This window comes from Rhinopithecus bieti, unplaced genomic scaffold, assembly GCF_001698545.2.
Source record: "Rhinopithecus bieti isolate Rb0 unplaced genomic scaffold, ASM169854v2 scaffold_10347, whole genome shotgun sequence".
Classification (NCBI taxonomy): domain Eukaryota; kingdom Metazoa; phylum Chordata; class Mammalia; order Primates; family Cercopithecidae; genus Rhinopithecus; species Rhinopithecus bieti.
The window spans coordinates 2104356-2115710 of record NW_016806836.1 but is presented as its reverse complement, the minus strand read 5'-3'; the positions used below and the strand labels follow the sequence as shown (position 1 = coordinate 2115710).

Here is an 11355-nt window from a genome sequence, read left to right as displayed (position 1 = left end):
CCAGCCTGGCCAAAATGGCAAAACCTGGTCTCTACTAAAATACAAACATTAGCCAGGCATGGTGGTGGGTGCCTGTAATCCGAGCTACTCGAGAGGCTAAGGCAGGAGAATCGCTTGAACCCAGGAGGCGGAGGTTGCAGTGAACCAAGATTGTGCCACTGCACCCCAGCCTGGGTGACAAAAGCAAAACTCTGTTTAAAAAAAAAAAAAAATGCTTGCTATGTGCCAGGCACTGCTATAAGCACTTTGCACACACTAACGTCTTCTCACAACCCTGTGTGTACTATCATTATCCCCATTTTACAGGTGAGAAAACTGAGGCACAGAGTGGTTTAGTTTGTCACAGGCAGTGAGCACTCACACTCAGGCATTCTGTCTCTAAAGCTAAACTACCCCCTATACTTAATTAGCTGTGATCTGATACCTGTTGTATACAAATCACTATGGCAGCACATAGCCAGTGAGGGGAGGGTTCGAGGGAAGAGATGGTATCTGAGCTGGGTCTTATAGGTTGAAGAATCTGCCAGCTTATAAGAAGGACAAGGGCATTCCAGCGAGGGCAAACAACATGTGCAAAGTACCAAGGGCTTGAAAATGTACTCCAGGTCCGTATCAGGAATAAATGGCCAGTGTGGCTGTGGAAAGAAAGAGAGGGAGGGAGGGAAGGAATTTGGATCTCATTCTAGAAGCAGTGAGGAGCACCGAACTACTTTCAATAGGGCAGTGGCCAGGTCAGATATTTTAGCTCGCTGGTGCTGATGGCCCTCTGTAGAGTGCACTGGCTGAGACCGGGTGGAGGCAGAGATCTGGGGTCAAATGATGAGATCAGAATCTCCTTAGTGGGTGCCTCCACCCTCCCCTACCACCACCAGTACAAAGCGAGCATTAAGCACTTGGAAGAAAAGAGGAAGTAAAAGGTCAAGCAGAAACAATGCTACCTGGCATGGATGGGCACCTACTCCACCTCTCCCCAGCTAGGGAGCCTGCAGAAGGTGGCAGCTATGACAACATCTAAGATGCCAACATTCCAGAAAAGAAGGATGGTGGGGAAGTGAGAGAGCTTCCCAGCTTCCCAGGGTTCTAGCCTCTCCCAGCCCCTCACCCTGCCTGCAGTCCCTGGACCCCTCCGCAGCCTGCTGGCTCACCCTGACTCAACTCCAAGCCCCTACAGCCTCCTGGAGCCACCACTGCCCGTCCATCAAGCTGCGCACACCCAGCACCAGCTGTCGGGAGCCAGCCTTGAACCTGCAGACCCCGCCTCGAGCTCCGGGGCCCAGCTGCCTTCCGCATCCCGCTGCTCCCACATCCCGCAGCTCCGACAGCCTCTCCTGGGATCCCCGAGGATGCTCCGGGTGGTGCCAGCCGGGATGGCGCCCTGGACCGCAACCCTTGAGACCCACTGTTCCCGGCTTTCCCCCAATTCAGGCCACGAGTTTTGGAACATTTGCTTTTATTCCTTCCAAAGACCCACAAGGGGCCGTGCCTCCCTGGTGGGGACCCGGCAGGGCGGAGTCTCCCACACCCTAGGGACAGGCGATCTTGGTGGAGGCGACTGACCACTCCTTACTGCACGCCCTCCATCATCTTCAGGAACTCTGCGGGAAAGGAGAGGGAAAGGGTCAGGGGTCCCACTGGGGACGCAGAGGCCAGGCCAGGGCTCCAGCCACACAGAAGGGATGAATTTTTTTTGTTTTTGTTGAGACAGAGTCTCGCTCTGTTGCCAAAGTCACCAAGGTCTGTCGCCCAGGCTAGAGTGCAGTGGCACAATCATAGCTCATTGCAGCTCGATCTCCTGGGCTCAAGCAATCCTCCCACCTCAGCCCCTGGAGCAACTGAGACCACAGGCACATACCACCATGCCCGCCTTTTTATTTTATTTTTTGTAAAGACAGGGTCTCACTATGTTGCCCAGGCTGGTCTCGAACTCCTGGCCTCAAGCAACCCTCCCGCCTCATCCTCCCAAAGTTCCAGGATTTTACAGTCCTGAGCCACCACGCCCCCCTGCCTGGTCATTAATTGATAAACTGCACAGGGTCGTGGAGTGCTTCTATACCCGCCCCCAGGAGACTAGGGGAACTTTTGAAGTGATGCCCAGCCCAGCCCACAAGGCCAAAGACACTGCACGGGAGCCAGGCACCAGTGCTCGCCGTCCCCTGTGGCTCCCACCCACTCTTCCCAAGCTCCCGTGGCGCTCCCTCACCGTCGAAGTCAATGCGGCCGTCATTGTTCTTGTCGCCATCTTTCATCAGAGATTCGATCTCCTCGTCCGTCACGTGCTCCCCAGAGGCCCTGAAAATCTCAGCCAGCTCCTCCGGGTCGATGTAGCCATCTGCATTCCTACAAGTCCAAGGGTCAGGGCAGGGCTCAGGGCCAGGGCGAGCTGCCCTGGCCACCACACTGACGCCCCGCTTCCGCACCCCCAACCCGGGGAACCCTCCAGCGCTGCCGGCAGGCTCTGACTGCTCAGCTCCTCCCTCGGCTCCCAGGCCCCCAGCGCACTTGTCGAAGATGCGGAAGCACTCGGCCAGCTCCTCCTCGCTCTTCCCCTTCGCGTCCTCTTTCATCTGGCGCACCATCATGACCAAGAACTCCTCGAAGTCGATAGTGCCGCTGCCTGCGGGGAGCAGGTGGTGGACTGAGCCGGAGCCCAACCGCTGCCGCCTTTCCCCACCACCCCTGCCTCCGAGGGACACCCGCTCACCATCCTCATCCACCTCCTCGATGATGGCGTCCAGCTCCTCCTTGGTGGGTGTCTGGCCCAGCATCCTCATCACCGTGCCCAACTCCTTGACGCTGATGTCCCCACCACCATCAGCATCAAACATGTCAAAGGCAGCCTTGAACTCTGCACGGGAGGGCGGAGGGCCGAGGGCAGAGGTGAGGCCAGCTGGACTGTCAGCCTCACATCTACGCCCCCAACCCTGCCCAGAGGCCAACATGTCCCCAGCATACATCCACCCAGCCCCCAGCCTGTTGCGCTTCACTCACCAGCGATCATCTCCTCGCTGAGGTAGGACCTGGCCTCAGCCTGCTGGTCCGTCTGCAGGAGACACAGAGAAAGTCTAAGCTGAAGAGTCAGCCCCAGGGCAGTTGCTCACCTCAACCCCATTCTTCCCAAGCCTCACTCTCTCAGCGCTTTTTGGTCCTCCAAAAGAACAACTTCAAACTTGCCACATAATTGTGTGCCCGCACAGCACCCAGTCACAGTTTTGTTTTGTCTTGCTCTGTCACACAGGCTGGAGTGCAGTAGTGTGATCATAGCTCACTGCAGCCTCAACCTCCTAGGCTCAAGCAGTCGTCCCACCTCAGCCTCCTGAGTGGCTGGGACTATAGTGTACACCATGCCTGACTAATTTTTTAAAGTTTTTGTAGAGACAGAGTCCCACTATATTACACAGGCTTGTTTTGAACTTCTGGGCTCGAGTGATCCTCCCACCTCGGCCTCCCAAAGTGCTAGGACTATAGGCTTGAGTCACTGTGCCCAGCTTCTGACCCTAGTTTTTGTTTTTGTTTGTTTTTTGTGTTTGTTTTTTGTTTTTGTGACAGAGTCTCACCCTGTCGCCCAGGCTGGAGTACAATGGCGTGATCTCAGCTTACTGCAACCTCCACCTCCTGGGTTCAAGCGATTCTCCTCCCTCAGCCTCCCAAGTAGCTGGGATTACAGGCATGTGCCAACACGCCCGGCTAATTTTTGTATTTTTAATAGAGACGGGGTTTCACCATGTTGGCCAGGTTGGTCTTGAACTCCTGACTTCAGGTGATCCACCCACCTTGGCTTCCCAAAGTGTTGGGATTACAGGCGTGAGCCACCATGCCTGGCCTGACCCCAGTTTTTTGTTTGTTTTGTTTTGTTTTTGAGAGTTTTGCTCTTGTTGCCCAGGCTGCAGTGCAATGGCACAATCTCAGCTCACCACAACCACAACCCCCGCCTCCCAGGTTCAAGGGATTCTTCTCCCTCAGCCTCCCAAGTAGCTGGGATTACAGGCATGCACCACAATGCCCAGCTAATTTTGTATTTTTAGTAGAGATAAGGTTTCTCCATGTTGGTCAGGCTGGTCTTGAACTCCCCACCTTAAGTGATCCGCCCACCTCGGCTTCCCAAAGTGATGGGATTACAGGCGTGAGCCACCACATGTGGCCTATGACCCCAGTTTTGAGAAAAAGAGAGGAGACAACAAATTAAGCCCAAGGCCTTCTCACTTGTCAATTGAAGGCCAAGTCAGGAACTCCCCAGTGACCTTAGGCAAGTCACTTAGCATGCATTCATCTTTTCTCTGTAGCTTTTCAGGGATGAGACATCAGGGGTGTGAAAGGGTTTTGTAAAGGCTAGCACCATTCCAGCACTATTTTCCAGTTTTCTGTAGCTCCTAGTGGTGCCCGGTACTTTAATAGTTGCTCAATAAAATGTTTGTTCTCAAACAAATAATAATGCAACACAAAGTTATTGAGTACTTGCTGCATGTCAGGCCACAGATCAGGCACTGGGACCACCAAGAAGAGACAGAGGACACATCATACCGCCCCCCCTCAGAGAACTGGCAGAGTCGGAGACTGTAAGCTTCCTTCTTAGGATTCAGTCATTGGAGAAAAGGCCCCTCATGTGGGCCGAATGTGATGGAGGCCTTGACATGAAAGTGAGATATCTGCGGGGGTTTCCAGGTCATATCCAAGCCAGGCCATCTGGGTCAGAGGCTTTGGATTGAGGCTGGCAGTGAGGACACGGTGAGGCTTCCAAGGAGCTCTTCAGCCGGCTGGCTGCCGGCCCTCCTCCTTCTCCCCCTCCTTCCTCTCCTCCTCTTGCCCTGTGCCAGGAGGGCAGGCTATTTTTAGTCAGGCATGGGCAATAGCAGCTGGCCTCCGGGATCTAGTTACTCCTTGAAGTGAAGTGGGCAGGGGGATCTCAGACGAAAACAACAGCTCCAAATCAGAACCCCTCTCTAGGAGAGCGGAGTCTCTCTAACTCTGGTCTGTCATCTTCTGCCCCTTCCCATCATCCTCAGGGCTCCCAGAGCCCTGCATCTGAGCAGGCCCCACACCCTGCCGACCTCCTGTCTTCTGGAGGAGGCTTTCTTCTCTCCATGATGATAGGAGGGTTTGGCCAGGCTTCTGGCTCACCCCTGCCACTGGCCTGCTGGGTGACTCACTCTGACCCCTCAGAGTCCCCACTGTGTGAAGGAAACAAGCTAAGAGCTCTTCACAGGTCTACGAATGACACTGCTGGAAGTTTCCGAAGGTGAGTAGGCAGTCAGCAAGCCTTGAGGATCAATCTCTGGAATATCCCAGCCCTCCCCTTTCAAGAAAAGTCAAAGGCCTTCCTCTAAGACACCTGGGTTCTAGGGACCTCCATGCTCCAACCTCAATCATCCCAGTTACTGCCCCACAGAGCACTCAGGTCTGGCCTGAAAGAGGTCCAGAGTGCTCCCGCAAGTAAAGCCACAAAGTCCCCTCTTGTCCTTACCATGGTTGCTGGTGACCGGGACACCTCTGCTGCAGGTCGCCTCCTTTGCACTCCGCCACCCAAAGATGCCCTGGCCTGCTCTAGCCCCCGGGATTTGTAGGGGCACCCTCCCCTCCCACCTCCCTGGGCCCCAGCACTGGAGACCCTGCCCAATCAGATCCTGGGGTCGGCGAGCCCCACCCCTCCCACAGTCTGAACCCATTACCTAATTTAGCCAAGGGCCCTTGCAGAGAAATTTAAGCCTCCAAGCAGGTGGCAGGCCTTGACGTCCTAGATTCTTGTGAGGAAGTCCCGCCCTGTTCCACCGCCTTGGAGTCCCCCGACTTGGAGCACACTGGCTCCAAGATGGTAAGGACGATCAGAGTAGTAAAGAGTGAGGCAGCATGGTAAAACGGGGAGAGTACAAGCCTTGAAGTCCAAAACCCAAGATCCAAGGCCAGCCTCTGTGAGCTGTGTGACCTTGGGCAGGGAGCAGTGCCTCTCTGAGTCATTTCTTCATCTGTGGGAATGGACCTGTCTGTGGGGTCTCCCTCACAGAGAGAACATGGTAAATGGGAACCTGGGTATAAGTCACCTAGCTTGTGCTGGGTACACAGTGTTGATGCTTGGCAAGAGGAATGTCCTGTCTTTGAACCATGGTAAGGGGCAGGGGATAGAAGGACGGGAAAGTGACAGCTAGGCCACTGTTTACTGAACCCCCACAATGTGCCACACACTGTGCTAAGCATTTTAACATGATCTCATCTAGTGCTCCTCCTATGAGATAGCAACTATTATTATCTCCATTTGACTGCAGAGATCTGTAAATCATAAAGGTCTATACTCACTCTGTCACCAAGGCTGATGTGCAGTGGTACTATTATAGCTCACTGCAGCCTCGATTTCCTGGGCTCAAGTGATCCTCCCACCTCAGCCTCCCAAGTAGCTGGGACTAGCAGTGCACCACCACCTCTGGCTTTTTTGTTTTTCCTTTTTTGTACTGTTTGTAGAGATGGGGTTTTCACCATGTTGCCCAGGCTGGTCTCGAACTCCTTGGCTCAAGGGATCCTTGAATCCTTGGCCTCCCGAAGTGCTAGAATTGCAGTCATGAGGCACCATGCCCACCCATGTTGATGATTCTTATTATTAATCCCGACTGGAGGGAAGTTGGGACAGACAGTCCTTGGGGAACCTGTCTAGATGGAAAAATGTATGGAGGGATGGAGGAGAGGAGGATATGCATTTGGAGGAGAAATAATCATTGAAAGCAAAGATCCTTCTCTCAAAGTTACCTTCTCCATGGAAAGGGTGTTTGCATTCACTTTTTGGGGGTAAGGAGTAGGCAAGGGAAGGTTATTTAAGTGGTAAAGGGGCAGCTGGCCCCTTCCTAGAGCTCAGTGAAGAAATCTGGTCATCTGGGGAGTAAAGGGGTGGGCAAAGCAAGTCCAGGGGGAACCCACCCTGAGAATCCACAAGGTAAAGGCTGGGCACTGGGGAGTAGGCAAGACTTGTGGACAGTGACTACGTCGACAGAAAGAGCACGAAGACAACCGATAGCAGGCTCTGGGGCCAGGAAATGGGGGCTGGACACCAAGGAATGCAGATGGACAGTGGCAACTGGGCTGCCCCCTTCCCCTATATATAGACATTCCCAAGGAAAGCTCAGCAGGGCTGGGCCAAGCTAAATAAGGCCTCCCCCAGGCAGGCAGAGTGCCAAAGCGTGAGACCCATGGGATTCCAATTTAGTTTTTGGTTTTTTTTTTTTTCTTTTAGAGACAGAGTCTCACTTCTGTCCATAGGACTGAGAGTGCAGTGGCGCAATCTCGGCTCACTGCAAACCTCCGCTTCCTGGGTTCAGCGATTCTCTGCCTCAGCCTCCACAAGTAGCTTAATTTACAAGGCATGAGGCCCAAATGCCCAGCAATTTTTTTTTTTTTTTTTTTTTTTTTTTTTTTTTTTTTTTTTTTTTTTTTTTTTTTGAGACGGTTTTGCTTTTGTTGACCCAAGGCTGGAGTGCAGTGGTGCGAACTCGGCTCACTACAACCTCCACCTCGGTTCAAGCGATTCTCCTGCCTAGCCTCCTGAGGTAGCTGGAATTACAAGGCATGAGCCACCATGCCCAGCTACTAATTTTGTATTTATAATAGAGATAGAGAAAAAATTAAAAAAAAAATAGAGATAGGGTTTTCCATGCTGGTCAAGCTGGTTCAAAACTCCTGACCTCAGGTGATCCACCCACCGTCGGCCTCCAAAATACTGGGCTTACAGGTGTGAGCCACCACACCTGGCCAATTTTTTGTATTTTCATAAGACAAGGTATTCATCGGACCGGGGAACGTGGATGGCTCACACACTGTAATTCCACCCACTTTGGGGAGGCCGAGGCAGGCAGTATCACGAGGTCAAGAGATTGAGACCATCCTGGCTTAAAATGGGGGAAAACCCCGTCTCTACTAAAAATTACAAAAACAATTAGCTGGGCATGGTAGAAGTGGGCGCCTGCTAGTCCCAGCTACATTACTCGGGAGGCTGAGGCAGGAGAATGGCGTGAACCCGGGAGGCGGAGCTTGCAGTGAGCCGAGATTGAGCCACTGCATATCAGCCTGGGCAACAGAGAGGGACTCTGTCTCAAAAAAAAAAAAAGGTTTCATCATGTTGGCCAGGCTGGTCTTGAACTCCTGACCTCAGCCTCCTAAAGTGCTGGCATTACAGGCATGAGCCACCGAGCCCGGCCTTTGGTATCTTGTTTATTCAGGGAAATAGATACGTCCCAAATTGCTTATGTGGCCAAGCAAGTTCCCAATGGCACTTCTAATCTCCCTCCTCCTCCCCTCAACATCGTGTTGCTGTCTGCTCTGATCAGACTTTAAAATACTGCTCTAGGCTGGGCGTGGTGGCTCATGCCTGTAATCCCAGCATTTTGGGAGGTCCAGGCTGGTGGATCATGAGGTCAGGAGTTTGAGACCATCCTGGCCAGCATGGTGAAACCCTGTCTGTACTAAAAATACAAAAAATTGCTGCCAGGTGTGGTGGTGGGCACCTGTAGTCCCAGCTACTCAGGAGGCTGAGGCAGAAGAATCACTTGAACTTAGCAGGTGAAGGTTGCAGTGAGCCACTGCAGTCATGCCACTGCACTCCAGCCTGGGTGACAGAGGGAGACTGCATCTCAAAAAAAAAAAAAAAAAGACTGCTCTAAACACCACCTTTTGTGAACCTTCAGGCCTTTGCACATGCTGTTTTTTTTCTGCCAGAAACTCCCATCTTTCCTCTCTTCATCTGTCTACTTCCCCTATCATCTTTCTCAGCTCTGACATGACTTCCTTGGGGATCCTTCCTCCCCCTATGTCCAGGCCAGGGAGTCCAAGGTGATCTCCAGCAGTTTCCTCAATCACAGCACTGAGCACACCTTATGATCACAACCCATTCTGTGTTCTACAGATCATCACATTTCCCAGTGCTTAGCACTTGCCACGTAGCAGGAGTTCAACAGATATTATATTCTACGTAAGAATAACTGAACTGGATGGTATTTAGTTCAATATAAGGGGGAACTTCCTAATAGTCATAGTTGAACAATAATGGGAACAGGCAGCCTCAGGAGGTAATGAGCTCCCTGTCACTGAGTATACCCAAGCAGGAGATAGATGACCATTTCTCGGGGAGGCTATAAGGAGAGATCCATACAGAGTTTAAAAATGGGGACAGTGGCTCACACTTTTAATCCTAGCACTTTGGGAGGCTGAGGCAGGTGGATCTCTTGAGCTCAGGAGTTCGATACCAACCTGGGCAACATGGTGAGACCCTGTTTCCAATAAAAAAAAATTAAAATAAAACAAAGAATGGTGGATGGTGGCTCATGCTTGTAATCCCAGCACTTTGGGAGGCAGAGGTAGGAGGATCTCTTCAGGCCAGGAGTTCAAGATCAGCCTTGGCAACATGCAACCCCATCTTTACAAAAAATAAAATATTAGCCAGGCATGGTGGCACATATCTGTAGTCCCAGATACTTGGGAGGCCGAGGTGGGAGAATCACTTGAGCCCAGGAGTTTGAGGCTGCAGTCAGCTATTATCGCACCACTGCACTCCAGCCTCACAACAGAGTGAGACTCTGTCTCTGAAAGAGGCCAGGTGCGGTGGCTCAGGTCTGTAATCCCAGCACTTTGGGAGGCCGAGGCAGGCGGATCATTTGAGGTCAGGAGTTCGAGACCAGCCTGGCCAACATGGTGAAACCCCATCTCTACTAAAAATACAAAAATTAGCTGGGTGTGGCGGCACAGACCTGTAATTCCAGCTACTCAGGAGGCTGAGGCAGGAAAATCGCTTGAACCCAGGAGAAGGAGGTTGCAGTGAGCCGAGAGTGTGCCACTGGACTCCAGCCTGGGTGACAGAGTGAGACTCTGTCTCAAAAAAATAAATAAATACATAAAAATAAGTTAAAAAGGAAGAAGAAAGAAGCAGAAGGAGAAAGAAGGAAGCAAAAAGAAGAAGGAATAATAATAGTGGAGAATGCGCAACCTTGAGATCTGCTAGTTCTGACTGTTTGTATGACCTAGCATAAGCCTTTCCCCTCACTAAGCCTCAGGCTACCTATCTGTAAAACGGAGGTGATAGGCCAGATTTCTGAGGGGCCCTCCAGCTTTAACAACCCATGGTTTCGTGAAGACCAGCTTTGTGCCCAGACATGTAAGGCATATACCAAAGGACAAGTTATTTTTTAACCAATGGTTGGTGAATGATTGAGTGTTGAATCAATAAATGAAGTATGTCTTTTTTGTCCCAATATCTTGCCTATAAGCCAAATGAAGAGTAATTCGAGGTTTGAAATTGTGCAAACTGGCCAAGCACAGTGGCTCATGCCTGTAATCCCAGCACTTTGGGAGGCAGAGGCGGGAGGATCACTTGAGGCCAGGTGTTCGAGACTAGCCTGGCCAATATGGTGAAACCCCATCTCTACTAAAATACAAAATTAGCCAGACATGGTGGCGCATGCCTGTAATCCCAGCTACTCAGGAGGCTGAGGCAGGAGAATTGCTTGAACCTGGGAGACAGAGGTTACAGTGAGCCGAGACCGCATCACTGTACTCCAGCCTGGGCAACAGAGCAAGACTCTGTCTCCCTCCCTAAAAAAAATAAATAAATAAATAAATAAATAAATAAATAAATAAATAAATAAAATTGCACAAACTTAGGCTTAAAATCCATCCCAGGCCCTCGCCATGTGTGGTGGCTCACTCCTGTAATCCCAGCAGTTTGGCAGTCTGAGGCGGCGGGTGGATCACGAAGTCAAGAGATCAAGATCATCCTGGCCAACACGGTGAAACTCCATCTCTACTAAAAATACAAAATTAGCCAGGCATGGTGGTGGATGCCTGTAGTCCCAGCTACTTGGGAGGCTGAGGCAGGAGAATCGCTTGAACCCAGGAGGTGGAGGTTGCAGTGAGCCGAGATTGCGCCATTGCACTCCAGCCTGGGCAACAAGAGCAAAAACTCCTCAAAAAAAAAAAAAAAAAAAAAATTCCCAGCCCCTCTATTTCCCAGATGTGGATCTTGGGGAAGTCACTTTACCTCAGTTTCTTCATCTTGAAAATGGACCATTAATGTCCAGTTACAGCCTCTTCCCCACAAGGCTGTGAGGGAGGGATGTGACAGTCAAGTGCCTAGAGCGGGATGTAGAAAGTGGATCCTCAGAAAATAAGAACCCTAGCCTTTCTGCTCACATGGGAAGGCAGGGAACTGAAATACTTTCTGCTTATTCTAAGGCATTTTCCCCTACCCCTCTGTCCTGTGCCACTCAGAAAGGGCAGGAGCTACTTTGGAGAGAATTTGATTTTATTTGTTGTATTGTATAACTATCAAAATCTGCCCTAACAACTGATATCTAGGCTTTGTGACAGGAAGCCACAATAACTTTCTCTTGA

At 51.4% G+C, this 11355-nt stretch overlaps 1 protein-coding gene across 1 annotated transcript; it reads right to left on the bottom strand.

The window, feature by feature from the left end:
• Positions 1 to 1433: 1433 nt before the first annotated feature.
• On the bottom strand, positions 1434 to 5670 carry TNNC2 (troponin C2, fast skeletal type). Its single transcript, XM_017877941.1, has 6 exons — positions 5459 to 5670; positions 2989 to 3040; positions 2702 to 2845; positions 2500 to 2614; positions 2201 to 2337; positions 1434 to 1595 (listed from the first exon to the last, which is right to left on the bottom strand). Exons 1-6 carry the CDS (start codon positions 5459 to 5461, stop codon positions 1564 to 1566), a joined length of 483 nt encoding a protein of 160 aa, XP_017733430.1. The 5' UTR covers positions 5462 to 5670; the 3' UTR covers positions 1434 to 1563.
• Positions 5671 to 11355: the final 5685 nt, after the last annotated feature.